Source organism: Cherax quadricarinatus, chromosome 27 (genome assembly GCF_038502225.1).
Source record: "Cherax quadricarinatus isolate ZL_2023a chromosome 27, ASM3850222v1, whole genome shotgun sequence".
Taxonomy (NCBI): Eukaryota; Metazoa; Arthropoda; class Malacostraca; order Decapoda; family Parastacidae; genus Cherax; species Cherax quadricarinatus.
The window spans coordinates 27,402,604-27,430,345 of NC_091318.1; the positions used below are offsets into that span (position 1 = coordinate 27,402,604).

At 42.7% G+C, this 27,742-nt stretch overlaps 1 protein-coding gene across 1 annotated transcript in view; it reads left to right on the forward strand.

Annotated features, from left to right (window-relative positions):
• Positions 1 to 26,423, forward strand: part of LOC128691106 (uncharacterized) — a 68,881-nt gene extending 42,458 nt beyond the window's left edge. The window contains exons 2-6 of the mRNA XM_053779917.2: positions 8,122 to 8,244; positions 8,812 to 8,936; positions 9,839 to 10,010; positions 15,342 to 15,517; positions 18,427 to 26,423. Of these exons, the coding sequence (XP_053635892.2) occupies positions 8,122 to 8,244; positions 8,812 to 8,936; positions 9,839 to 10,010; positions 15,342 to 15,517; positions 18,427 to 24,055 (6,225 nt within the window). The 3' untranslated portion in view covers positions 24,056 to 26,423. The remainder of the gene's footprint in view (positions 1 to 8,121; positions 8,245 to 8,811; positions 8,937 to 9,838; positions 10,011 to 15,341; positions 15,518 to 18,426) is intronic.
• Positions 26,424 to 27,742: the final 1,319 nt, after the last annotated feature.

Genomic DNA, 27,742 nt, shown 5'->3' on the forward strand with positions numbered 1-27,742 from the left:
ACAGGTTCTTGCATTATTTTTTACCTATTCCTTGCGCATTTATCCAGCCCTTGCGTTGTCATCTGTTTCCGATAGTTTAAATTACTCCAGAACAAGTGTAGCGAACATCCCACCTCGTAAATCAACAACTAATATAAACATGATAATTTACGTGAAGGTCGAGTATTACTGTTCCAGCTACGAAGGATAATAACCCAGCTGATATATGACACACACACACACACACACACACAGCCACATGGGGGTCCCGAAACATGGAGAGCAAAGATGATGGATGTGGTACTTGAAAACCTCATGCATCAACATGTCAGGGACACAACCAGAGAGAGAGGGGAGGATGAGCCAGCAAGACTGGATCTTGTGTTCACCCTGAGCAGTTCAGACATCGAGGACATCACTTACGAGAGGCCCCTTGGAGCTAGCGATCATGTGGTTCTGAGTTTTGACTATATAGTAGAGTTACAAGTGGAGAAGGTAACAGGAACTGAAGGGGACAGGCCAAACTATAAAAGGGGGGACTACACAGGTATGAGAAACTTCCTGCAGGAGGTTCAGTGGGACAGAGAAATGGTAGGAAAATCAGTAAACGAGATGATGGAATATGTGGCAACAAAGTGCAAGGAGGCAGAGGAAAGTTTTGTTCCCAAGGGAAACAGAAATAATAGGAAGACCAAGACGAGTCCTTGGTTTACCCGAAGGTGTAGGGAGGCAAAAGCTAAGTGCAACAGAGAATGGAAAAGGTACAGGAGGCATAGGACCCAGGAAAACAAGGAGATTAGTAGAAGAGCCAGAAACGAGTATGCGCAGATAAGGAGGGAGGCCCAGAGACAGTATGAAAACGACATAGCATCGAAAGTCAAATCTGACCCGAAACTGCTGTATAGCCACATTAGGAAGAAGACAACAGTCAAGGACCAGGTGATAAGGCTGAGGAAAGAAGGTGGGGAACTCACAAGAAACGATCAAGAGGTATGTGAGGAGCTCAACACGAGATTTAAGGAAGTATTTACAGTAGAGACAGGAAGGACTCTGGGGGGACAGACCAGATGGGGACACCAACAAGGAATACACCAACAAGTGTTGGACGACATACATACAGATGAGGAGGAGGTGAAGAAACTGCTAAGGGACATCGATACCTCAAAGGCAATGGGACCGGACAACATCTCTCCATGGGTCCTTAGAGAGGGAGCAGATATGTTGTGCGTACCACTTACCACAATCTTCAACACATCCCTGGAAACTGGGCAACTACCTGAGGTATGGAAGACAGCAAATGTAGTTCCCATTTTCAAAAAAGGAGACAGAAAAGAGGCACTAAACTATAGACCTGTGTCATTGACGTGTATAGTATGCAAAATTATGGAGAAGATTATCAGGAGGAGAGTGGTGGAGCACCTGGAACGGAACAGGAGTATAAATGCCAACCAGCACGGATTCACGGAAGGCAAATCCTGTGTCACAAACCTTCTGGAGTTTTATGATAAAATAACAGAAGTAAGACAAGAGAGAGAGGGGTGGGTTGATTGCATCTTCTTGGACTGCAAGAAGGCCTTTGACACAGTTCCTCACAAGAGATTAGTGCAGAAGCTAGAGCATCAGGCGCATATAACAGGAAGGGCACTGCAATGGATCAGAGAATACCTGACAGGGAGGCAACAACGAGTCATGGTACGTAATGATGTATCACAGTGGGCACCTGTGACGAGCGGGGTCCCACAGGGGTCGGTCCTAGGACCAGTGCTATTTTTGGTATATGTGAACGACATGACGGAAGGGTTAGACTCAGAAGTGTCCCTGTTTGCAGATGATGTGAAGTTAATGAGGAGAATTAAATCTGATGAGGACCAGGCAGGACTTCAAAGAGACCTGGACAGACTGGACACCTGGTCCAGCAAATGGCTTCTCGAATTTAATCCTGCCAAATGCAAAGTCATGAAGATAGGGGAAGGGCACAGAAGACCACAGACAGAGTATAGGCTAGGTGGCCAAAGACTGCAAACCTCACTCAAGGAGAAAGATCTTGGGGTGAGTATAACACCGAGCATGTCTCCGGAAGCACACATCAATCAGATAACTGCTGCAGCATATGGGCGCCTGGCAAACCTGAGAACAGCATTCCGACACCTTAGTAAGGAATCATTCAAGACACTGTACACCGTGTATGTCAGGCCCATACTGGAGTATGCAGCACCTGTTTGGAACCCGCACTTGATAAAGCACGTCAAGAAACTAGAGAAAGTACAAAGGTTTGCAACAAGGTTAGTTCCAGAGCTAAGGGGAATGTCCTATGAAGAAAGATTAAGGGAAATCGGCCTGACGACACTGGAGGACAGGAGGGTCAGGGGAGACATGATAACGACATATAAAATACTGCGTGGAATAGACAAGGTGGACAAGGACAGGATGTTCCAGGGAGGGGACACAGAAACAAGAGGCCACAATTGGAAGTTGAAGACACAAATGAGTCAGAGAGATAGTAGGAAGTATTTCTTCAGTCATAGAGTTGTAAGGCAGTGGAATAGCCTAGAAAATGACGTAGTGGAGGCAGGAACCATACACAGTTTTAAGACGAGGTTTGATAAAGCTCATGGAGCGGGGAGAGAGAGGGTCTAGTAGCAACCGGTGAAGAGGCGGGGCCAGGAGCTAGGACTCGACCCCTGCAACCACAAATAGGTGAGTACAAATAGGTGAGTACACACACACACACACACACACACACACACACACACACACACATATATATATATATATATATATATATATATATATATATATATATATATATATATATATATATATATATATATATATATATATATATATAACGAGTGATTATCAATGTTCATTGTGTTTCAGGAAGTCTGCTACTCCATGCTGAGCTCTTCCATGGAACGCTCGAATTCCAGCGGGAATGGTGAAATTCCAGGAAATTCCTAACTCTCTGAAAAACTCCTTATTCGAGAGAACACTGTCATTCCAGCGGACACAGAGGCATTCCAAAGGTTACACTAATTGTGAATTATTCCTGGGAGAGACTTTCGTCTTTCCTTAAAGAGAAGATGCTTATATATATATATATATATATATATATATATATATATATATATATATATATATATATATATATATATATATATATATATATAATACTTTGAAAATCTTATTTTTTGAGGTACACTGGAACAAGCAGCAGTGCTGGAACAAGCAGCAGTGCTGGAACAAGCAGCAGTACTGGAACAAGCAGCAGTGCTGGAACAAACAGCAGTGCTGGAACAAGCAGCAGTACTGGAACAAGCAGCAGTGCTGGAACAAGCAGCAGTGCTGGAACAAGCAGCAGCGCTGGAACAAGCAGCAGTGCTGGAACAAGCAGCAGTGCTGGAACAAGCAGCAGCGCTGGAACAAGCAGCAGTGCTGGAACAAGCAGCAGCGCTGGAACAAGCAGCAGTGCTGGAACAAATAGTATCTCCCTACAAGAGTTGGCAGTTACTGACTCGTACAAACTCGGGAAGTCGGCCAAATAACTTGACAGATTTAATCAGTGTGATACTGTGCATGTAGACTATGAACATGTAGATAGTGTAGGTGTAGATAGTGTACATGTAGTATACATGTAGACAGTATACATGTAGTGCATGGTGTTTCCAGCATGAAAGGGGGGGGGGTGGCTTTACTGCGGAGGGTCTCTTGATCCAAGAAACCGAAACTGATAGAGTGGAGGACCCAGGAGCTGCAGCTCGACTCCCAGGAAGCTCAACTACACACATATATACTTAACCAAAATAAAAAAAATATTATTATTATTATTGTTGCTGTTGTTGTTTTCGTTGTTGTTCTCCATAATAAGCATATAGTAATATATGAAATCACTGAATACCGGAGTGTCGCAGTGCGGCCCGGGGGGGGGGGGGTAATGAGAGGTGGGTGAGGGGACGAGTGAGGGGAGTGAGGGGTCATTGAAAACCAGGGAGGGGGAGGTGGGAGGGAGAGAATGGGTCACGGAGGGGAAAAGGGGTCAAGGACTGGAGGGGACGATGGAGGGGAGGTTGGGGACCCCAGGGAGGGTGGGTGGGAGAGAGGGGAGAGGTGGGGTGAGGGGAGAGAGGGAAAAGAGGTGGGGTGAGGGGAGAGTGGACAATTATCCTGAAAAAAAATCACAAATTGTCCCATTAAAAACGGGTTTTAGGCATTACTGAGAGAGAGAGAGAGAGAGAAAGAGAGAGTGGACATGGAAAAAGTGTTAAAGGAGATCTTGTGATCCAGACTGAAGCTTTGCTCTAGGATGTCACAACTATCCTTTAAACCTCTTATAGGCAAAATATAAAATGATATCAAAGGCTGTCTTCCTACATTACTTCCTTCGCACACATCGCCACCAGGACAACACGAGTAAAGAAACTCAATTCTGTATAGAAAATCTCTTAGAGACTCTTTCACAGACGTGGAGGTGAGAGAACCTCTCTGTTTTATAGAACATGCAAGATTATTTCTCAGATGAAAAATACCCCAACTTACTTGTGACTTATGAGAGGCTAGAACCAAAATGGTGCACGTCAGGATGCAAAAGATGTACCGATCAATGCAATACAACAATGTCAAGGAACGTTTGGTACTGTCCAGCCCATGTACAGTGTTCAGAACTCTACTGGCATCCACGTAAGACAGGCTCGTCCAGGTGATCACGCCAGGATCTCACCATTTCTTCCCATCTCCTGCCAGATTCATTTGACAAATTAATGCTCATGCCGAACCCAAACGTCATCATGACTTTTCCTTCTCGTAAGTAAGGGTGACTTTAAGAAAACTCAATAACACACACAAAAAAAATATTTTACTCAGTTTTCCTGTCCCTCGCAATGTGGTTTAAAGAGCAAGTTTGATTTGCAATTATGAAACTGTGTTGCTACTCAACACAAATAAATAACATTAGTTTTGTTATTTATTTGCATAATGCAACTAAAATTTTACTGCCTAAGGAAGATTCTTGTAATATTGAACCTCTTTCTCTTTCTCTTTGTCTACTGAGTCAGTATTTGACTACTGAAATATTGATGTCAGAAATTTAATCAGTGTCCATTTTCCTATAGCTGACACACGTTAGCACCACAGACGACACTGAATCACTTTTCTACTTTACCTCATCACTAGTCAAGAATACTTGAGTCCATAGAATAGGAATTAAAGCAATCTGTCAGTGTATACACCGAGAGCTTACGTTAATTCTTAATTTAGGGATTAAAGTATTGTTGACTGGCGATGAACAGGTGACATGCCGCCTTAATGACCCTCGTGCAGTCTTTAGGCTTAAAGCCCAATTAACCACCCAACCAACTAGTGTTACCTGCATATATAGCACAGTTCTCCTTGTTTGACTTGATAAAGATCTTGGAGCCACACTTCATGTATAATAAGTGACCTTCCACTAGCGTATTATACATCTATAGTACACTTAGAGTCACTTGATTCAAGACGAAATAAATTCTGTTTCAGATCAAAGTGTCAATGAATTATCAACATTTATAGCCTGATTTAAAAAGGAAAACTATCCACTTAAAAATTGAAAAGACATGTTTCTGAAAATGGAAATAACCTGGATTTAATTATAAGCGATAACCTTAAACATAATAAATAAGATTATGTGTCTAAAATGTTTATATTGGTCTGTCACACGAAACATTTGAAAACAGTTTGTTCCAGTGTTTAATGTTTGAGAAAATGCTTTTATCAACTTCTGAACCTCTATCAAGTATGATTAAAACAATCTTTTATTTTTAATCAAAGAACCAAAAAACATAATTTGATTAATCTCATTAAGAAATTAGCTGAGGAGTATCTATCTATCTAACTTTCGGGATAATTGTGTTGTTAAATGGTTGACTTTATCTCCCCAGATATTTGTTATATTTGGTCACTGTTAAATCCTTTTTGAACCTCTAATACATCTTTGTGTATAAGTTTATCAGATTTTTCTCCCCCCCCCAAAAAAAAAAATATCTCCGTGAGATCCTTCTCGTCTAAGATTCCTGACATTTTATTTTCTAAAATTATGGGATTATTCCTGAAGTTTACAACATGCATGAAACTCGTGTAGTTTAAGATATTAGTTTATTCAACTCTTTCTAGTTTATCTTTATATTGCATATACGTTGAGAAGCAGATTCTTGCAATATATGGAAGATGCAGAATTAATCTGACATTGGGTTTTTCTTCCTCCCTGTCTTCCTTCGTCTTCTGAACTAAGCTGTTAGGATCTCTCAGTCTTGCATTAACAATGGTTCAAGGACAAAAACATCGTCTTATGGTTCCTTTCAAAATCTGGGTTTTGTGAGTAAATTGTTCCAGCCATCGTACTGTGACCCCCCCCCCTCCTGCAGATACTTGTTAGCAAGTTGTTATTGTTATTTTATTGTAGTTTGTCTTCATCTTCATAATAATAATAATAATAATAATAATAATAATAATAATAATAATAATAATAATAATAATAATAATTATTATTATTATTATTATTATTATTATTATTATTAACCCTAACAGAAGTGACGGTACTGTGACTGTCATTCTTCATTAAGAGTGGACAATGTATTTGTAGCCTTTCAATATATATATATATATATATATATATATATATATATATATATATATATATATATATATATATATATATATATATATATATATATATACACTCGCATATATCCTGGTCACGAAATAAATCTGCCACTCGGATACGATCCATATTTTTTAATTAACAGTTCCCTGGCGTCCACTGTTAAGCCGGTACGGGATATTTGGAGTATATTTTCCCAGCACCGAGGGACTTAATACGCCAGAAGCACCTTTGGATACGGACAATAAACGTTCTGGTACCGAGCCCCTCGGGGGCAATGAACTCCGTTCCCTGGAAACGTACTTGAGGTGTGGGCCTGGGGCGGGGGGCGGGATGCGGGGGCGGGGGGCGGGATGCGGGGGCGGAGGAGGGAACAGTTAAATGGTTAACTGGGTTTAAATGCCTTGTCGATTACACGTGGTCATTAAGGCTTTACGGGGTCTGGTCACCACCACCAGTCAACAATACTTAATACCTACATTACTGATGAAATATAATACAATATATATATATATATATATATATATATATATATATATATATATATATATATATATATATATATATATATATATATATATATATATATATATATATATATACAAGTAACCCGCACATAAAAGAGAGAAGCTAACGACGACGTTTCGGTCCGACTTGGACCATTGACAAAGTCACTTTGTCACTTTGTTAATGGTCCAAGTCGGACCGAAACGTCGTCGTTAGCTTCTCTCTTTTATGTGCGGGTTATTTGTGTATTGTTCCAGTCACGGTATTGTGCCTTTTTGTTATATATATATATATATATATATATATATATATATATATATATATATATATATATATATATATATATATATATATATATACACACATTTTTGGGCACTCTCGGTGTATATACAACCCTGTGATAGCCTCCTGTTTATTATTTATGTAGTTAATTAATTCAAAATTTATGATTAAGATATTTCATTATTATTATTATTAATATTAATATTATTATTATTATTATTATTATTATTATTATTATTATTATTATTATTATTATTATTATTATTATTATTATCACCATCAACATCTAAAACGCTACAAATTCAATTACAGGAAAGAGTTCTGAAAAGTTGACTCAACCTGGAAAATTTTCACTCTAAAATAAGTTACTCCCGGTGGTGGTGTTGTCCTTGTCAATACTGGCAGGAAAATGTTTGGAGATGTTGAGTAAAGATGTGAGTGAAGGAGAGAGAGAGAGAGAGAGAGAGAGAGAGAGAGAGAGAGAGAGAGAGAGAGAGAGAGAGAGAGAGAGAGAGAGAGAGAGAGAGAGAGAGAGAGAGAGAGAGAGAGAGAGAGAGAAAGGTGGCTTGGTTTGTATTTACTGATCTTCATCTGGTCGTGTCTTGCCTCCTTCCCCCAAATCATTTTAATCCTTACAGTCGTCACACTATTTTCTTACGGTGTCGTGCGCACTCTTAAAACTGCGTAGCGTGATAGATGATGCTTCTGTTTTTCCGTGACAGGTGCTGCCGGGGCTGTACGTGGGGAACTTCAGGGATAGCAAGGACCCGGAGCAACTCAAAACTCACAATATTACCCACATCCTCTCCATCCACGATAACGCCAGAAAGTTGCCCTGCAACTCGGTGAGTACTGCCCGTGGGCGGGGTGGGTGGTGTGGGTGGGGTGTGTGGAGTGTTTGGGGTGGGTGGGGTGGGTGGTGTGTGTGGGTGGGTTTTAGGCAGCACTATAGCTTATAGGAATAATTAATCATCGCCCTTCTTTTTATTTTAATTTGTTCTGTCTTCAAACGATATCATAAAAAAAACAGTCTGAATCACGTACATCTACAACTGTTTTCTCCTTTCTACGGAAGCTGGTTCTCAGTTCCCCACCACACATGTTCAGACTCTACACGTCCTGCCACACATGTTCAGACTCCACACGTCCTGCCACACATGTTCAGACTCCACACGTCCTGCCACGCATGTTCAGACTCCACACGTCCTGCCACGCATGTTCATCCAAACTCCACACGTCCTTAAGTTTGGGAGAAAACTTTCATTTCTTAGTGAAGGGGATATATTTCACGATGGATGTGGATTAAAGTGACATAGCCTCCTCGAGAATAATTTCTTTTAAGTCGTATAAATCAATCAGGGTCAATGCATTTTTGTAGAGAAAACATGAAGTTGATTCAGAGACACTTGCAGGATAAGGAGTACCTGTGCATCCTGGCCTCTGACTCCCCTGGCCAGAACCTAATCCAGTACTTCTCCACTTGCAATGACTTCATCCACACGGCTAGACTCAAGGGCGGAGGCGTCCTTATCCACTGGTGAGTACTCCAGTATGGTGACTGACCATTGGTCTCTACAGTGTCCACTATCAGGGTGAGTGATCTGCCCATTATCGACCAGTGGGGTGAGTATTCTTTCGTTTGTCCATCTTTGAATACAGACAAACTACAATGTTTGTTTGTATAACATTTATGAAGGGACTCAGGAGAACCGGTTAGCTATACTTGAGTCCTGGAGGTGGGAAGTACAGCACCTGAGTCCTGGAGGTGGGAAGTACAGTACCTGAGTCCTGGAGGTGGGAAGTACAGTACCTGAGTCCTGGAGGTGGGAAGTACAGCACCTGAGTCCTGGAGGTGGGAAGTACAGTACCTGAGTCCTGGAGGTGGGAAGTACAGTACCTGAGTCCTGGAGGTGGGAAGTACAGCACCTGAGTCCTGGAGGTGGGAAGTACAGTACCTGAGCTCGGAACAGGTGGAAGATATGTTCCAGTTTTTGAATTGTAGTGTAGGCACGCTTCTGGCCAGACAGTGATGGAGTGAATGATGATGAGAGTGTTTCTTCTTTTTCGAGGTCGTCCTGCCTCGGTGGGAAACGGTCTATTGTTAATAATAATAATAATAATAATAATATATATATATATATATATATATATATATATATATATATATATATATATATATATATATATATATATATATATATATATATATATATATATATATATATATATATATATATATATAGTTTCCCAATCAGTGTCAAGAAAAATAATAACGTTGTCCTCGTAACATACATCAGTGTCCCATTTATCCAACAAAAGTTTACCCTCCCCCCCCAAAAAAAAAAATCCCAGCAAAACAACAAGGTCCTACAGTTTTTCCGAATTAATATGACTTAAAGATGTACCGTTAATACTGGTTCTTGACGTCCCGGTCCACAGTCTGGCGGGGATGTCTCGGTCCGTGACGGTGGCCGTAGTGTACGTCATGTGCGTGACGTCCCTCAGCTGGAGAGATTCTCTCAAGGCGGTCAGAGGAGCACGTAACGTGGCTAATCCCAATGTCGGATTCCTTAAGCAACTGCAGGACTTCGAGAGCGAGAGAATGGTCGAGGTATGACCTTCAAAACTTATCACTTACCATGAAACATTTTGTATACCTGTGACACCGTAACACCATAACCAATTTTTCTATATTTGTTGCTATTTTCTTTTCAATAACCAGGGTATATTTTTTTTTTACTGCGAAAGCTAAAGGGGAAAGGCAGATAGATTTTACAATCAATATCAAGAAACAATCAATATCGAGACACAATCAGTATCGAGGCAATCAACTAAGCTAACAAGTGTCTAGTTCTATAACTACTACCATTGCTATTATGGGTGGAACGTGGTGAACAGATGCTCCTGAGATGTCTGTGAGCCTAAGTCAATGCTCCAATTGTCACAACAACTGGCTAGTTGAATACAGTATTTACAGAGTTCTATTTCATTTAGCATCTCCTGCGAGCTATTTTTTTCTACACACACACACACACACACACACACACACACACACACACACACACACACACACACACACACACACACACACACACACACACACACACAAATGCAGATGGATTAATGAATAAACATGAGGAATGGCAAGAAAGAATCATTGAGAAGTCCCCAGACATCATAGCAGTTACAGAAACAAAACTCACGGAGACAATAACAGATGAAATCTTCCCACCAGGATACCAGATCATGAGGAAAGATAGAAGGGGCAGGGGGGGGGGGAGGTGGGGTTGCTCTGCTCGTAAAAAACAGATGGAAATTCGAGAAAATGGAAGGCATAGATGAGACGGGAGAAAGAGACTACATAGTAGGTACACTTCAGTCTGGGGAACACAAAGTGGTCATTGCAGTGATGTATAATCCACCACAGAACTGCAGGAGGCCAAGAGAGGAATATGAAGAGAGCAACAGAGCAATGGTGGACACACTTGCTGAGGTGGCAAGAAGAGCTCACTCCAGCAGAGCAAAGTTGCTGGTTATGGGGGATTTCAACCACAGGGAGATTGACTGGGAAAACCTGGAGCCACATGGGGGTCCCGAAACATGGAGAGCCAAGATGTTGGACGTGGTGCTGGAAAACCTCATGCACCAACATGTTAAGGACACTACCAGAGTGAGAGGGGACGATGAACCAGCAAGATTGGACCTTGTGTTCACCCTGGGCAGCTCAGACATTGAGGACATCAAGTATGAGAGTCCCCTAGGAGCTAGCGACCACGTGGTTCTGTGCTTTGAATACATAGTAGAGCTGCAAGTGGAGAGAATAACAGGAGTTGAATGGGAAAAGCCTGACTATAAAAGAGGGGACTACATTAGATTGAAGAACTTCCTGCGGGAGGTCCAGTGGGACAGAGAACTGGCAGGAAAGCAAGTACATGAAATGATGGAATATGTAACAACAAAATGCAAGGAGGCAGTGGAAAGGTTTATTCCCAAGGGCAACAGTAACAACGGGAAGACCAGAACGAGCCCCTGGTTTACCCGACGGTGTAAGGAGGCAAAAACAAAGTGCAATAGAGAATGGAAAAAGTACAGAAGGCAGAGAACACACGAAAATAGGGAGATCAGTCGCAGAGCCAGGAATGAGTGTGCACAGGTAAGGAGGGAGGCCCAGCGACAGTATGAAAATGCAATAGCATCGAGAATCAAGACTGACCCGAAACTGTTGTATAGCCACATCAGGAGGAAGACAATAGTCAAAGATCAGGTGATCAGATTAAGGACAGAAGCTGGAGAACTCACAAGAAATGATCAGGAGGTATGTGAGGAGCTGAACAGGAGATTTAAGGAAGTTTTTACAGTAGAGACAGGAAGGGCTGTGGGAAGACAGCACAGAAGGGAACATCAAGAGGGAATATACCAACAGGTGTTGGATGACATACGAACAACTGAGGAGGAGGTGAAGAAGCTCCTAAGTGACCTTGACACCTCAAAGGCGATGGGACCGGACAACATCTCCCCATGGGTCCTTAGAGAAGGAGCAGAGATGCTGTGCGTGCCTCTAACCACAATCTTCAACACATCCCTTGAAATTGGGCAACTACCTGAGAAATGGAATACAGCTAATGTAGTCCCCATATTTAAGAAAGGAAACAGAAACGAGGCGCTAAACTACAGACCTGTGTCTCTGACATGTATTGTGTGCAAAGTCATGGAGAAGATTATCAGGAGGAGAGTGGTCGAACACCTGGAAAGGAACAAGATTATAAATGAAAACCAGCATGAGTTCATGGAAGGCAAATCTTGTATCACAAACCTCCTGGAGTTTTATGACAAGATAACAGAAGTAAGACACGAGAGAGAGGGGTGGGTAGATTGCGTTTTCCTAGACTGCAGGAAGGCCTTTGACACAGTTCCCCACAAGAGATTAGTGCAGAAGCTGGAGGATCAGGCGCATGTAACAGGGAGGGCACTGCAATGGATCAGGGAATACCTGACAGGGAGGCAGCAACGAATCATTGTACGTGAAGAGGTATCACAGTGGGCGCCTGTGACGAGCGGGGTCCCACAGGGGTCAGTTCTAGGACCAGTGCTATTTTTGATATATGTGAACGACATGATGGAAGGAATAGACTCTGAAGTGTCCCTATTCGCAGATGATGTGAAGTTGATGAGAAGAATTAAATTGGATGAGGATGAGGCAGGACTGCAAAGAAACCTGGACAGGCTGGACATGTGGTCCAGTAATTGGCTTCTCGAATTCAATCCAGCCAAATGCAAAGTCATGAAGATTGGGGAGGGGCAAAGAAGACCGCAGACAGAGTATAGGCTAGGTGGACAAAGACTACAGACCTCACTCAGGGAGAAAGACCTTGGGGTGACCATAACACCGAGCACATCACCGGAGGCACACATTAACCAAATAACTGCCGCAGCATACGGGCGCCTGGCAAACCTGAGAATAGCGTCCCGATACCTTAATAAGGAATCGTTCAAGACATTGTACACTGTGTATGTTAGGCCCATACTGGAGTATGCAGCACCAGTCTGGAACCCACACCTGGTCAAGCACGTCAAGAAGTTAGAGAAAGTACAAAGGTTTGCAACAAGGCTAGTCCCAGAGCTCAGGGGAATGTCGTACGAGGAAAGGTTGAGGGAGATCGGACTGACGACACTGGAGGACAGAAGGGTCAGGGGAGACATGATAACGACATACAAGATACTGCGGGGAATAGACAAGGTGGACAGAGATAGGATGTTCCAGAGAGGGGACACAGGGACAAGGGGTCACAACTGGAAGCTGAAAACTCAGACGAGTCACAGGGACGTTAGGAAGTATTTCTTCAGTCATAGAGTTGTCAGGAAGTGGAATAGCCTAGCAAGTGAAGTAGTGGAGGCAGGAACCATACATAGTTTTAAGAAGAGGTATGATACAGCTCAGGAAGCAGAGAGAGAGAGGACCTAGTAGCGATCAGTGAAGAGGCGGGGCCAGGAGCTGAGTCTCGACCCCTGCAACCACAATTAGGTGAGTACAATTAGGTGAGTACACACACACACACACAGATATTTTTAATCAGGTACCGAGTCAGTAACTTGTTTTGCTACCCCTTCTTCTGGATACAAGCAGTTTACCTAAAGATTTCTTCTACTCCCGATGACTGTATAATTTGTAGTGGGTCAGTCTAACTGTTCTTACCTATCTGTGGTTGCAAGGTCGATTCACAGCTCCTGGTCCCGCCTCTTCACCTGTCCCCACTTGGATCAGTGATGTCTGTTGGTCGCTTCTTCTGTGTTTCTTTTATATTTAAGTATTTAAGTATTGCTCAAATTTTTTTAGATGTTTGTAAAAAATGGACTAATGTTTTCAATATTTTCTTCTTTATATGCAGTGGGAAGGTCCCACCTTCCAAAATGTTTTGAATGTTGATAACATTCCCTTCAGCATTACGTTGTGAGGAATTTTAAGAGGTGCGTGAGTTTCCTTGTCTCCTAATATCAGGTTTATTTTTCCCCTGTAATCTACCTTGTTCATAATTACTATCGCATTTGCTTTGTCTGCTTTCGTGAGGTGAAGTCCAGGATCTTTCCTTAATTCATGGTATAACTTAACAGGGGGAACTGACGTGCCCCTTAAGGGTGGTCAGTTCGTGTCTGATTAAGGTTCTCGCACTCTGATATCTGAAAAACTGGGTTAGATAATCCTCCACGGTTTAGGGAATATGGCAGTGAATGCAATTTCCGTTTATATCTTTTCTGTAGCTGGATCCGTGAGCTGTGAGCTCATAGCTCAGTTTGTCTTAGCCTTAATCTAGTCAATATCTTTAATATTTAAGTTTTATGTTTGTTAGCATACTTCCATTTTTTAAGGATTCAGAGTGTTGATGAGTGTGAGAGTCTCCCTTCGTTTCCAATAAGGTTGTTTGTGACAGTTTCCAGAGTAGCTTCACTTGTTATATGCAGAGTTGAGAGTGGTGGAGTGAATGTTGCATTGTGCCTTGGCTAGTTCAACTATTTCAATGTGTAATATTCCGCGGAGTCCTGGCACCCACTTACGGGATCTATCATGTGTTTCACAGTGGTGTTTATGTAGGAATAGAAGACATTCATATGAAAGTTCCTTGCAAATTTTGGAGTAATATATAACAACACTGACTGTACCTTTGGAATCCCTACTAATTGTATAGTTGCCAACCTGTGGTGTATTAATTCATTCTGGGCTGTGATAAATCCCACACAACTCAGCTATGGAAACAGAAATTTCTTTAGGGAGTTTTCACCCCAGTGGAACACAATAAACTACTTAACTTTCTCCTAGTATTTTACATAAACATAAGTGACATGGGCGTGAATACATCTGTCTGACTTCCTGCAGGATGGGAATAATGTTGGCTTCCTCCTATTTTGGGGAGGGTTGTGTATCTCATGACAGTTATAACCCGTCAAATGTGTAGGAAGATTACTGTTTTGATTATAGGAAGCCTTTCATTTATTCCCTGTTCGATACCTTCTTTGTAGGCGCTGTTGCCTGTTTTCTTTAAATTACTTTCTATATTTTATAATTATTAATTCAAGAAATATTTATATTTTCTCCATTGAACTTTTGATATTTATTCTCTATTTGCATGTATGTGATTTTGATTTTTTAAGTCACCTTGCAGAGGCGCCCACTATGATTCACAAACTAATCCCTCCATTAATTCCATTGGTCTCCCATGAGCGTCCGAGTGAAGGGCTGAAGCTGCCTCTCATGCGGCTGCCATTATCTTACTACTTATCCGGGAAGAGAATGAGGGAAGAGGAAACGGAGATAAACCTTTCTGTAGACTATATTTCCCAGGAAACATTTACTAAATGCCACTATTAAGAACCCACCACGCGCATCCTTCACCTAACAAGGGTACCAACACTTGCATCCTTCTACTAACCAACACTTGTAACACCACAGGAGCGGAGGAGACTGAAGGCCAAGTATCCAGACGTTACCCTGGAGGAGGGAGACGAGCAGACGGCGAAACAGCTACTAGCTTCCTACTACCACTCCATGAGCCTGGGCGAGATGTGTGAGGGAAACTGTCCCCCAGGAGTCACCTGCCCGAGGGGACTCTGTCATCCTGCCAGGAGGTGAGGCTGGGCAAGGGTAAAGCTAGTTTATGTGATTCAGAGAAAGGGCAAGACTCTGGGAGGGTCAACGGGGAATAGTTTCGGGAGTTGAATGATAGGTAAGACCCTTTTCTTCCTTCTCTATCCATAAAGATCATAGTTGACGTGATTTAAAAAACAGGATTTCTTGGAGACAGGAAAATAAAGTAAGATATAACATTAATCTTTGTTAGAAGTTAACGAAGATAGCATACTTAACGTAGATAGCATACTTAACGTAGATAGCATACTTAACGTAGATAGCATACTTAACGTAGATAGCATACTTAACGTAGATAGCATACTTAACGAAGATAGCATACTTAACGTAGATAGCATACTTAACGTAGATAGCATACTTAACGAAGATAGCATACTTAACGAAGATAGCATACTTAACGTAGATAGCATACTTAACGTAGATAGCATACTTAACGTAGATAGCATACTTAAGCATAGATCTTGACACTTTATTTAGTATTGAGTTAATCATCAATGCAAAAGTGAATTTTCTCTGCTTAATATAAGGTAAATTTTTTTTCTCTCTCTCTCTCTGTAAATTTAGCTTACATTATATAAATAATGTACGTATTGTATATGTATTGCTGCACTCTGTTAACTGTGTTGTATCATGTATATAATATATTCTGTATGCCTATACATGCTTCGGTACCGCCTAACCTTCGTTATCCCTTATCAATGTCGCTATAATATGTAACGGGTCATTTTTCTAGCTTTTTACACCACATTGCTTTAAGTACAAATTTATTTTCAGTATATGTATATTTAACATTTATTTCAAGCTAATCTTGCTTTTGTTTTGGTAAATTAAAAAGCTCCCTTTATTTTTTATCTTCTTTACGTGGCTGTCAATGAGGTTATTATTTTCTTCAATAATTTAATTTACCTGGCTGTTAAGTAATTTTTTCATGTGCGGATGTTATTACGTTGTGTTTTTCTTGGTATGTTGTGTCTGTGTGTGTTGATCCTCGGCCTTATCTTGTGTTCTGCGGGTAGCCTTCTAAGACGCTCTTCCTCCAAGAAATCTTCAACCGCCGCTCGTAAGAAATAGAGAGAGATTGGGCCCCGTGGTATGTTTCTTTTCTTTTCTTTTTCTTTTTTTTTTTGACTTAGGCAGGCTAGATGCATCACAGTCTAGCAACACTACTAACTTGCACAAGCTAGCACAGGTCACTAGCTACCACGGAGCAGTAGCTAGCAGCGTCACTTCCATTGTCTAGCGCTATCACAATTTAATGCCACCTCCAACTACCACCATCGCCAGTGCACCACAGTCACTAGCACTAACATCACCATCAAAAGCACCAACACCACCACCACCACCACCACCACCACCACCACCACCACCACCACCACCACCACCACCACCACCACCATCACCCTCACTGTTACTAGCACTAACATTATCACCCAACAAGCAACATCACATCATCAACCACCACCACCACAGACTATCACAATATCATTTCACCAGACATTAACAGACTACGTCACATCTAGCCTGACAGGCAAGTCAGCATGACAGACTAACAGTTACATCAGCACATGACAGTCAAACCAATACATCAACAAATGACAGAATGATGCCTTTTAATTTTGATGACTGTCATCAACACTATGCTCTGAACAATACTCTCCACCCACCTGCCAATTAATCTCAAAATCTTTCCTACACATCACGAACCATAAAAGTATAATGATGTCACTTTCCTCTCCCTCCTCACAAGAATTTAAAAATTATTTTGATGTGCTAGTTTACCTGGAGAGAGTTCCGGGGGTCAACGCCCCTGCGGCCCGGTCTGTGACCAGGCCTAAATTGCAAAGGATAAATTGCAAAATAAGTGATTTACTGAATTATAGTCTATATGTTTATATGGCAGTTTGGAGGGATATGTTGTGTATCTTTATATGTATATGCTTTTAAACTGTTGTATTCTGAGCACCTCTGCAAAAACAGTGATAATGTGCGAGTGTGGTGAAAGTGTTGAATGATGATGAAAGTATTTTCTTTTTGGGGATTTTCTTTCTTTTTTGGGTCACCCTGCCTCGGTGGGAGACGGCCGACTTGTTGAAAAAAAAAATGTTTATATGTTTGAAGATACGTGTATTTTTTCATTGTGTTTTGTAAAATAGCTAGATGTGAATGTTTAAAATATCCTGTACATATGTAGAGAGACAAGATTCCTTTCATTGAGTCGTATAAGATTTCGTCAGTGAAATGTCAATGATGTACATTACGTTAGATATGGAAACTGGTTGTACAAGAAAATAGTAAGTGTACAATACACCCATTGCCTCCTTTCACCAATACCACTCAGGTTACCACTTTTGTATACAACTACTTACGCCTACACATGCCTTTTCACGCCTACATACTTTCATATATGCCCAGTAATGCCTACGCACGATCATACACGCCCAATAACACCTACACGCGCACGTGAGTCTTTGGCGTAATGGGTGGAACAGACATCCACCCATCACGCCAGACTCGCTTTTATAGTTAGATGAATCAGTCCATAGACATGAAAGATTCGCACTGCACTTCACTTGCACCCTCAGCCTTTGATAATTCAAGTGTAACAGCCCTCTGACTATAGTTCTAGAACACCTCTGTCAGAGACGTTAATCTCACTATTTCTACACTCCCTCTACCACCACTATTGATGCCGTGGTGGTGGATTAAAATAAGTGACTGTCGAACTTTTTTGTTACCCTGTAGAGAGTTAAGTTTCATATAACACAGAGCGTCCATTGCTTCGTATGCTGTCTTGTGTATCTCGTCAAAGCTGCCATACAGTGACCATCATAAGTGAGAGTATCTACCGCCTCTCATTGCCACTATTGATCTTGTTCTCCTGTATTCACAGGGTCGGGCTCTTCAGGAGGAATTCCCGAGATAACTCCGGCAGCCGGTCGTCGAGTCCTTCACGCAGGTCTTCAAGTCCCTCTCCGTCGTCCAACAGCCCCATCAGCTCCCCGGTGTCTCCCCGTCGCAGCTGCCCCACTCCGCCCTCTCCTCTGACCCATAGGAACTCCCACAGCCGCAGCAGTTCACCCCAGCTGACGCCACCTCAGCAGGCGTCATTGCAGAGAGACGGCTCACGACGCAGTTCTTCGCCTCTGAGGTCGCCAAGACAAGCCACTTCACCCCTCTCTTCTCCTAAACGGGGCACCTCACCCACCAGTCCAAAGCGCGGGACGTCTCCGGTACGATCGAGTAGCTCTTCTCCTGTTAACTCTCCTATGTACAGTTCCTCCCCAGCAGACTCTCCAAAGCACTCCTACAGTCCCCCGTTTATGACCAGACATACATACACCTCCCCACCGGGATCGCCAAAGCGTGGTAGTTCTCCAGTCCCTCCCCAGAGCTACAACTCTTCGCCTTACTCGTCTCCCAAGCGCTCGTTGTCTGCTCCTAACTCTCCCCAACGCTCAGTGAGGAAGGAACTTCTCTCGCCAAGAAGTATATTCCGACTATGGCAAAACTCGTCCAGAAAGAACAACGGAGACAACAAATCTCTCAGACCTAGCTCGCCTTATCTAATGGTGGACAACAACAGAGACGCTCAACACAACGAAAGAGAGATCAAGATGGAAGACAAAACACTGAGACAACACGTGAGGCCGGAACATGATATAAGAATCATAACGCCAGAAAATGGGACAGTCAGTGATCTATGCACTTCCAAACAGTCGACGGTGCCTCAGCCTCCCTCCAGGGAGCTGTCTTCCTCTCCTCACTTACAGAGGCAAGGGTCACTTCCCACACAGACCACACAATATTCCCACCCCTGCCATCCAAGCATCTTGGGGTCCTACCTCCAGATATACCGACAGTCATCTCTGCCTGAGGAGGACATGGAAGAATCGCTGCACAGTTCATCAGTAACCACGTCAGACCAGCAGCTGTACCGATGGATCACTCGCCAATCACAGCCTCCTCAGCCATTAACTTGCCCCTACGATGAGCTGTTCAAGCAAGCGTCTATGCAGGAATCTAGATACAAGAGCAAACCCATAGCTCAGAGAACACATTCACTACCACCAGAAACAAATGAAAATAACCAAAATTTCATCAATTCCCTCAAAGGGGTAACAACGAGCCAAAGCAAGGAGTCGACAAAACCGAAGTCAGAGGAATACTTAGTAAACAAGACCAGCTCGCAGAGTAATGCAGTCTTCAGACAAGCATCACTGCCAGAGACTTCTTCCCTTTCAAGATCTCCACAGAGGCGACCTCCACCACCTGCTGTGCCGGATGTACTACCTCGACGACCGTCATTGGGAACTCCGTCCCAGAAGAAACTATTGCAACAAAATTCTATCGACAGAGACCCACAGCAACAAGAGCGTGACACGCCAACACCACCACAACTACAGCGTGACACGCCAACACCACCACAACTACAGCGTGACACGCCAACACCACCACAATTACAGCGTGACACGCCAACACCACCACAACTACAGCGTGACACGCCAACACCACCACAACTACAGCGTGACACGCCAACACCACCACAACTACAGCGTGACACGCCAACACCACCACAACAACAGACAGGAAAGAAAATTTCACCACAACGAACGCCGCCGCCCCTACCACCAAATAAACCAAAATATATACCCAAACCGTCGGAATCCACTTCTCAGAAAGCTAACATTCCTCTACAAAGCATAGGAGACTCAAACACTGAAGGCGAAAAAGAATCCAAACCTACATTTTGTGCAGGAGATTCCACATCTAAAGATAGAGCAGCAGTCAAACTTTCTTCATCTTGTACAAAAGACTCCAAATCGAAAGGCAAAATGGCATTAGAACATCCTGCAGTTGGTACAGGAGGCTCCAGCGATGAAAACAAAAGAGCATCATGTATCTCAACATCTTGCATCAACAAGTTTCCTTCTGTACCAGATCATGAGATACCAGAACCACCAGCCAGAAACCACCGAGCAAGTGCCTCAGAAAACATAAATGATGCTCTAGCTCCTCATCCAAAGGAATCCTGTAATCCAGGATCGCACTTAAAGAAAGATGATAATCCAGGTCCTCACTTAAAGAAAGATAATAATCCAGGTCCTCACTTAAAGAAAGATGATAATCCAGGGCCTCATTTAAAGAAAGATGATAATCCAGGGCCTCACGTAAAGAAAGATGATAATCCAGGGCCTCACGTAAAGAAAGAGGATAATCCAGGGCCTCACTTAAAGAAAGAGGATAATTCACGGCCTCACTTAAAGAAAGATAATCCAGGGCCTCACTTAAGGAAAGATGATAATCCAGACCCTCACGTAAAGAAAGAGGATAATTCAGGGCCTCACTTAAAGAAAGAGGAAAATCCAGGGCCTCACTTAAAGAAAGAGGATAAACCAGGGCCTCACTTAAAGAAAGAGGATAATTCAGGGCCTCACTTTAAGAAAGAGGAAAATCCAGGGCCTCACTTAAAGAAAGAGGATAAACCAGGCCCTCACGTAAAGAAAGAGGATAATTCAGGGCCTCACTTAAAGAAAGAGGAAAATCCAGGGCCTCACTTAAAGAAAGAGGAAAATCCAGGGCTTCGAGTAGAGAGAGAAGATAATCCAGGGCCTCACTTAAAGAAAGGTGATAATCCAGGATCTCACTTAAAGAGAGAAGGTAATCCAGGGCCTTGCTTAAAGAAAGAGGATAATCCAGGGCCTCACTTAAAGAAAGATGATAATCCAGGACCTCACTTAAAGAAAGGTGATAATCCAGGACCTCACTTAAAGAAAGAAGGTAATCTAGGACCTCAATTAAAGAAAAGTGATAATCCAGGGCCTCACTTAAAGAAAGATGATAATCCAGGACCTCACTTAAAGAAAAGTGATAATCCAGGACCTCACTTAAAGAAAGAAGGTAATCCAGGACCTCACTTAAAGAAAAGTGATAATCCAGGACCTCACTTAAAGAAAGAAGGTGATCCAGGACCTCACTTAAAGAAAAGTGATAATCCAGGGCCTCAATTAAAGAAAGAGGATAATCCTGGGCTTCACTTAAAGAACAGTAATAATCCAGCATTGTTCTCGGCAAAGGAGGACATTCAAGGATCATCTTTAAAGCAGCAACCTCCCTTAAAAGAAGATACTAGGAAAAGAACCTCTTTAGTTAAGGGCCAAGAGCCAGAGCCACCGTTAGTAAAGGCCCGAAGACACGAAACCCCCTCAGAGCTGGATCAGAAACGGGAGACTCACTACAAAAAAGGACACCCCTTAAACTGTCCCTTAAAAAGTGATCACCCACAAGGGGCTCCCTTAAAAATGGATCACGCAGTCGGGGCTCCTTTCGAAAGGTTCTATCGGCCAGGGTCTCCCTTGTTAATGGACCACCAGTTAGGTTCTCCCTTGAAAACTGATCATGCATCAGGTGACCCCCTGAAGACTGATCATCCGCCAGGAAAACCCCTGAAGACTGATCATCCGCCAGGGAAACCACTGAAGACTGATCATCTTCCAGGGAAACCCTTCAGAAGCAAAGCACCAGCATCTCCTTCGAAAAAGGAATCTCCATCAGGACCCTCCTTGAAAAGAAACACAATAGAAGACCCATTGAAAAGTCAGACACCAGGGGAATCATTGAAAAGCCAGACACCAGACCCACCCTTGAAAAGGCATCCTGTTCCAGGGCGTCCCTTCAAGAAGGAGCCTTTACTAGGACTCTCCTTGAAAAGTCAACCATTAGAATCCATTGAATCTCAGAAAGAACCCTCTTTAAAAGGAAAAGATTCTCCATTAGGGTCCTCCTTGAAAAAGACTAATTCGCCAGATTCCTCTTCGGTAATTGCTCAACCACCCGGATTTCCCCTGAGAATTGATCATCCACCAGGTTCTCCATTGAAAACAGATCATCCACTGGGGTCACCCTTGAAAAACATCCATTCACCAGGATCCCCCTTAAAAATGGATCATCCAGTAGGATTACCCTTCAGAAATATACACTCACCAGGTTCCCCACTGAGAACAGAACATCCACAATGTTCTCCATTAAAAACGGATCACCAGCTAGGATCACCAATGAAGAAACATGACACGGTAGCGTCCCCCTTGAAACATGATAAACCAGGCCAGCTCTTAGAGAAGGATTATAACACAATGGCGCTCCTAAAACACGATTCCAGACCAGTTTCCCTTTCGAATCCTCTTAAATCACAATCCCCCGTGAAAGAAAGTCACGAATTAGAATCGTCTTTGAGTGAATCACGTGATCATTGTCATTTGCCATCGACTTCGCAGTCTGTCACCTGCTGCAAGAAATCGAATGAAAGCTGCAACGGCAAGTCAAACACCAACTGCAATAAGTCAAGCGGTTGTAGCTCAAATAATACTAGCTATAATAAGTCAATCAGTAGCTGCAACAGCAGCAGTAGTTCTTTCACCAGCTTTAACAAGAAATCGACATCTAACAGTAGCATTTCGACTAACAAATGCAGTAAAGAGTTGAACATTAGCTGTGTCAGCATGTCGAAGCCAGACGACCCTCATTGCTCCATCAACAAGCCCCCCCTTCTTCCTCAGCAACCTCCTTTGGCAACACCCGAAGACTCACAGGTATTTGAAGCTTTATCCTCTCCACAAGAGCAGGAATTAGAGCAGCAGAAACAACGTCAGCAGCATCCGACAACCGACACCACAGTACAAATTCAATCCCAAAGAACCACACCAGCATCATTGCAGCACCAACCGAGGCCTTTAACAGCAGTACAACAGCAATCTGAATTAGTAGCGATAAAACAACAGCAGCAGCCCCCAAGACCTTCCACACCAATCCAACAGCAGCCAAGACCTAGCCCACCACTGCAACAGTCACCTAAGCCTTGCTCATCTCAGTCCAAAACTTCTTCCAGTATGCAGTTCCCTTCAGGTCACTCACCGCAACCATTGTGTCCTCCCTGTCTATCTATTCAACCTAGACTGTGCCAGTCTAAAACTCCCCCACCCATTCATTCTACTATATCACTCTCTAAAGAATATCCACCAGACTCGTCTGATCCCTCATCCAATCCGGAGACTGTTAAGCCAGCATCTTCTAACCCTCCACGATCTGTGGATAAGTCTTGTTCCTGTGCACTGTCGCAGCGAGAAACCGGGGGTCCGCCGAAGTCTACAGACACTTGTCTTCCCAACCAAACCGGCCTTGATAATAAAATTCCTGAAGCTGATGAACAGAAATCAAAGACTAAAAAGTGTCTCAAGGCCTCCAGAGTGACATACTCTGATCCTTTGGTGTCTGAAATTCACCAAATGACATTGAGAAACGGAACACAGGAGTCGGCTGACACTACACAACCAAGTAACTCGAAGTCCTCGAAACAACAGAAAGAAAATAATTTCGAAACGTTCCATCAGCTCTTCAAACGGTGTTCGGTGAAGAACTTACCTCAAGTGGCCAGTCCTCCTCACAGTGAATCGTCAACATCAGCAAAAACTCACACAGAGAATGTTTACACTGACGCAGTAACCCGAACACCTGCGCCTCAGTAACACTCAACCACTGTCTTCCTGACCTTCCAGCCATAAAGACAGATACATCTGCGTGTTCCGAGATTCTCTCATCTGCATATAGCAAAGATCCCTATCCCAAGACATGATAAGTTTAACACTAAGAGCAATAAACAATGACGTCGTCGGTGGGACATGCTCAAAACGTTAGTGCCTCTCTGCAAAATATATCAGGATAAACAGTTTGAGAGTTAAAGAAAAGTTTAATGAACATCAGAAATGCTTCACTGCTCGTCTGTGGTGGATTTCTCGACATTCAAGAACTTGACTGTGAACTTATCTAATCAATACTGACAATACTTAACCTACCTGCTCTTATCCTACTCCTCATGTACATATTCACCTTGTATTATCTATCACACATCCACATTCCTTCCTCCCACGCCTCACAGTCCTTTTGCTTTGGGTTGCATCTGGCTGGAATATCATGTCCTCTGTATCACACCAACAAATGCAGACACTGCGAGACATGGATCTTTGAACCTGCATTCACTTCGAAATATGTCTCCACAACTCAAGATATATATCTACAACTCGAAATACATATTTAGAACACGAAACATATATCTGTGCATAAAATCTTTGCTAATAGATGTCCTTCCACATTTTGTGTTATGTGAGAGTAATATAAGTGTGTTCATGACGGTATTTATGAGCCGGTGATGTTGACGTGAGTGGAAACAAGAGACTGGCAGATCCATGGACGTCTACACAGTTTCTTTACGACAATCTGTCATGACAGTTTGTTGCTGATTGTTGGTGGGAAGTGTTGGAGTGTATTTCATCTATTATGTACACGTATTATGACGAATGTGTCATGGAATGTATATACAAACTATGGCATCTGTTTCACGGAGTTTATATACGTATTATGGCAACTGCTTAGTGGACTGTATATGTGCCATGATAACTGTTTCATGGAGTGTCTATATGTACTAATGGCAACCGTTTCATTGAGTATATATACGAACTACGACAACTGTTTCATAAAGTGTATATATATGTAATGTGGTTACTGTTTCATGGAGTGTATATATGCACTATGGTAACTGTTTAAAGAGAGTATATTCATGCTGTGGCTCGACTTCAGCAAACTGTGAAGACGAAAGAGAGAAGAATTTAGAGTGAATTAGTTTTTTGGACACTGAGATCAGGTCAAGAATTTTCCTAACTATATATGAAGAAAGACAATGTGGCGCTCCTTATGCTAATTTTGGACTGACATCTGCTCAGATCAGGACTGGAACCTGACAGGAGTCCTATCTAGAAAGAAATATGCCAGCAGTAGTTCTTGCGCGACCCACACTTCGACGACCCTCTAAATTTTATGCTTCCAGGAGTTTAAGGTCTCCAGGATTGAGTGTTGAATGTCTTGGAGCAACACAATGGAAAGTTGCCGTTTTTCCCATGGGATAAAAACGGCTCGTGTCCTCAGAAAACGACTTCATATTTGTGTAACTGGAAACAGGGTGATGGGAAGACAAAAATAAAAATAAAATTCTGAAACTTTAGAAATCCCATGATTTTTTTTTCAGCATTTTCGACACGTGTCAAAAATGCTGAATAAAAATATTGACTTTGCAAATTCAACGACTAGGTCTCCAGTTCTGAAGATAGAGAATAGAACAACTATAGCAGGTAAATATAGAATTTTATTATTTACTATGGTATAGATAACTCGTACCATTTTGGATGTATGTCTGTGCTTATTGCGCTCTACACCCGCACGGCGAGTTATACATCATTGTTATACACCATGCATATACATCACTCTTTCGGTTGTTAGAGCTTTTGTGTGTCACGTGACAGTGGTTAAGCTTTAGAACCCCCGTCGACGTAGTTGTCGATAATGATAGCGACTGTGTCTACATTATAGTGTCACCATGCCTAAGCTAGTGACTATATATCGCCTCCCTCACCCATCATCCCCCCTCACCCGTCACCCCTTCAACCGTCACCCCTCATCGGTCACACCTTCAACCGTCACCCCTCACCTGTTACACTTTCACCCGTCACCCCCTCACCCGTTACCCCTTCACCCGTCACCCATTCACCCTTCACCTCCTTCAACCCCCATTTCCCTCCCCTCAGTCCTTCATATTTTCACCCATCACTATCACCTTCAATGTCATGATCACCTTCATTCACACTCAGTACCCTCCAACACAACCCCACCTAGACCACAACCACCATCATCAGCATCACCACCACCACCATCACCACCATCACCACTACCATCACTACCATCACCACCACCACCACTACCATCACCATCACCACCACTACCATCACCACCACTACCATCACCATCACCACCACCACCATCACCACCACCACCACCCCCCCCACCCCCCCCACCCCCACCCCCCCCCACACCACCACCACCCACCCCCCCCCCACCACCCCCACCACCACCACCACCACCACCACCATGATAATGTGTCACTTCGACCTAACCACTGCTACTACCCACTAAAACCACAGGACTATTTCACCACCACCTTACCCTCTAACTACCACCCTATGTATATAATGACCTACACCCTCCTGCATCCACCCACACCTCATTTCATTAGAAGCTTCAACTGTGATAGAGGTTAGACATAAAACTGTTTATTTTTGTAGCAGAGTCTAGGAACCCTGGCAACGTACCTTCTGTTACAACCACAAGTTGGTGAATCATATAACCCACTACCTAACCCTCAGCAAAAAAAAAAAAAAAAAAAAAAAAAAATAAATAAAAAGCTTTGATATACACTAAATGAAATTACATATTTATAGATAATTAGTAATATATTTAAGTGGCAAATCCCATGTGGGTCAGTCAGTGTAAGGAATCGTTGGAGGCTCGATCCTCCCGTCTGCTAATCGGGAGACAAAGCCGTTACGGTCCCAAGGCTTTCTTTAGTGGCACAAAGTGTTTGATATGATCCTGTAGCACTTTATGTGTCCCCGTGCTTTTATCTCACCCTCCCCCCTCATCTCTCTTCCTGGAGTTCTAACTTTTGCCAATATCTAGAAAGCTGTACTAGTATTAGCACTGTAGGTGATGCCTATTAGAATAGTGTATGGTATCAACCATTTCAGAGATTTTTTCAATAATCTCTCTTATCTCCAATTTCTCTGAGTGCATACTCCCTTTTCTCTGAAAGTCTACCAACTCCCTTATCTCTGAACCCCTACCCAGTCCATTTTCTCTGAACGCCTACTGACTCCCTTTTCTCTGAACCCCTACCCAGTCCATTTTCTCTGAACGCCTACTAATTCCATTTTCTCTGAACCCCTATCGACTCCATTTTCTCTGAACCCCTACCGACACCATTTTCCCTGAACTCCTACTCAGTCCATTTTCTCTGAATGCCTACTGATTCCATTTTCTCTGAACCCCTATCGACTCCATTTTCTCTGAACCCCTACCGACACCATTTTCCCTGAACTCCTACTCAGTCCATTTTCTCTGAATGCCTACTGATTCCATTTTCTCTGAACACCTACCGAATTCATTTTCTCTGAATGCCTTCTGAAAGCTGAACTGAAGCTTAAGCCATTTGGAAATGCACAAATAACATAATAGTATTTTCTCCAGTTATGTCTACGAAACACGTGTCTAGATAGCATTATCAGGAGGAAGATTCACTATACATCGAATCTTTACTGGATAATTTAGAT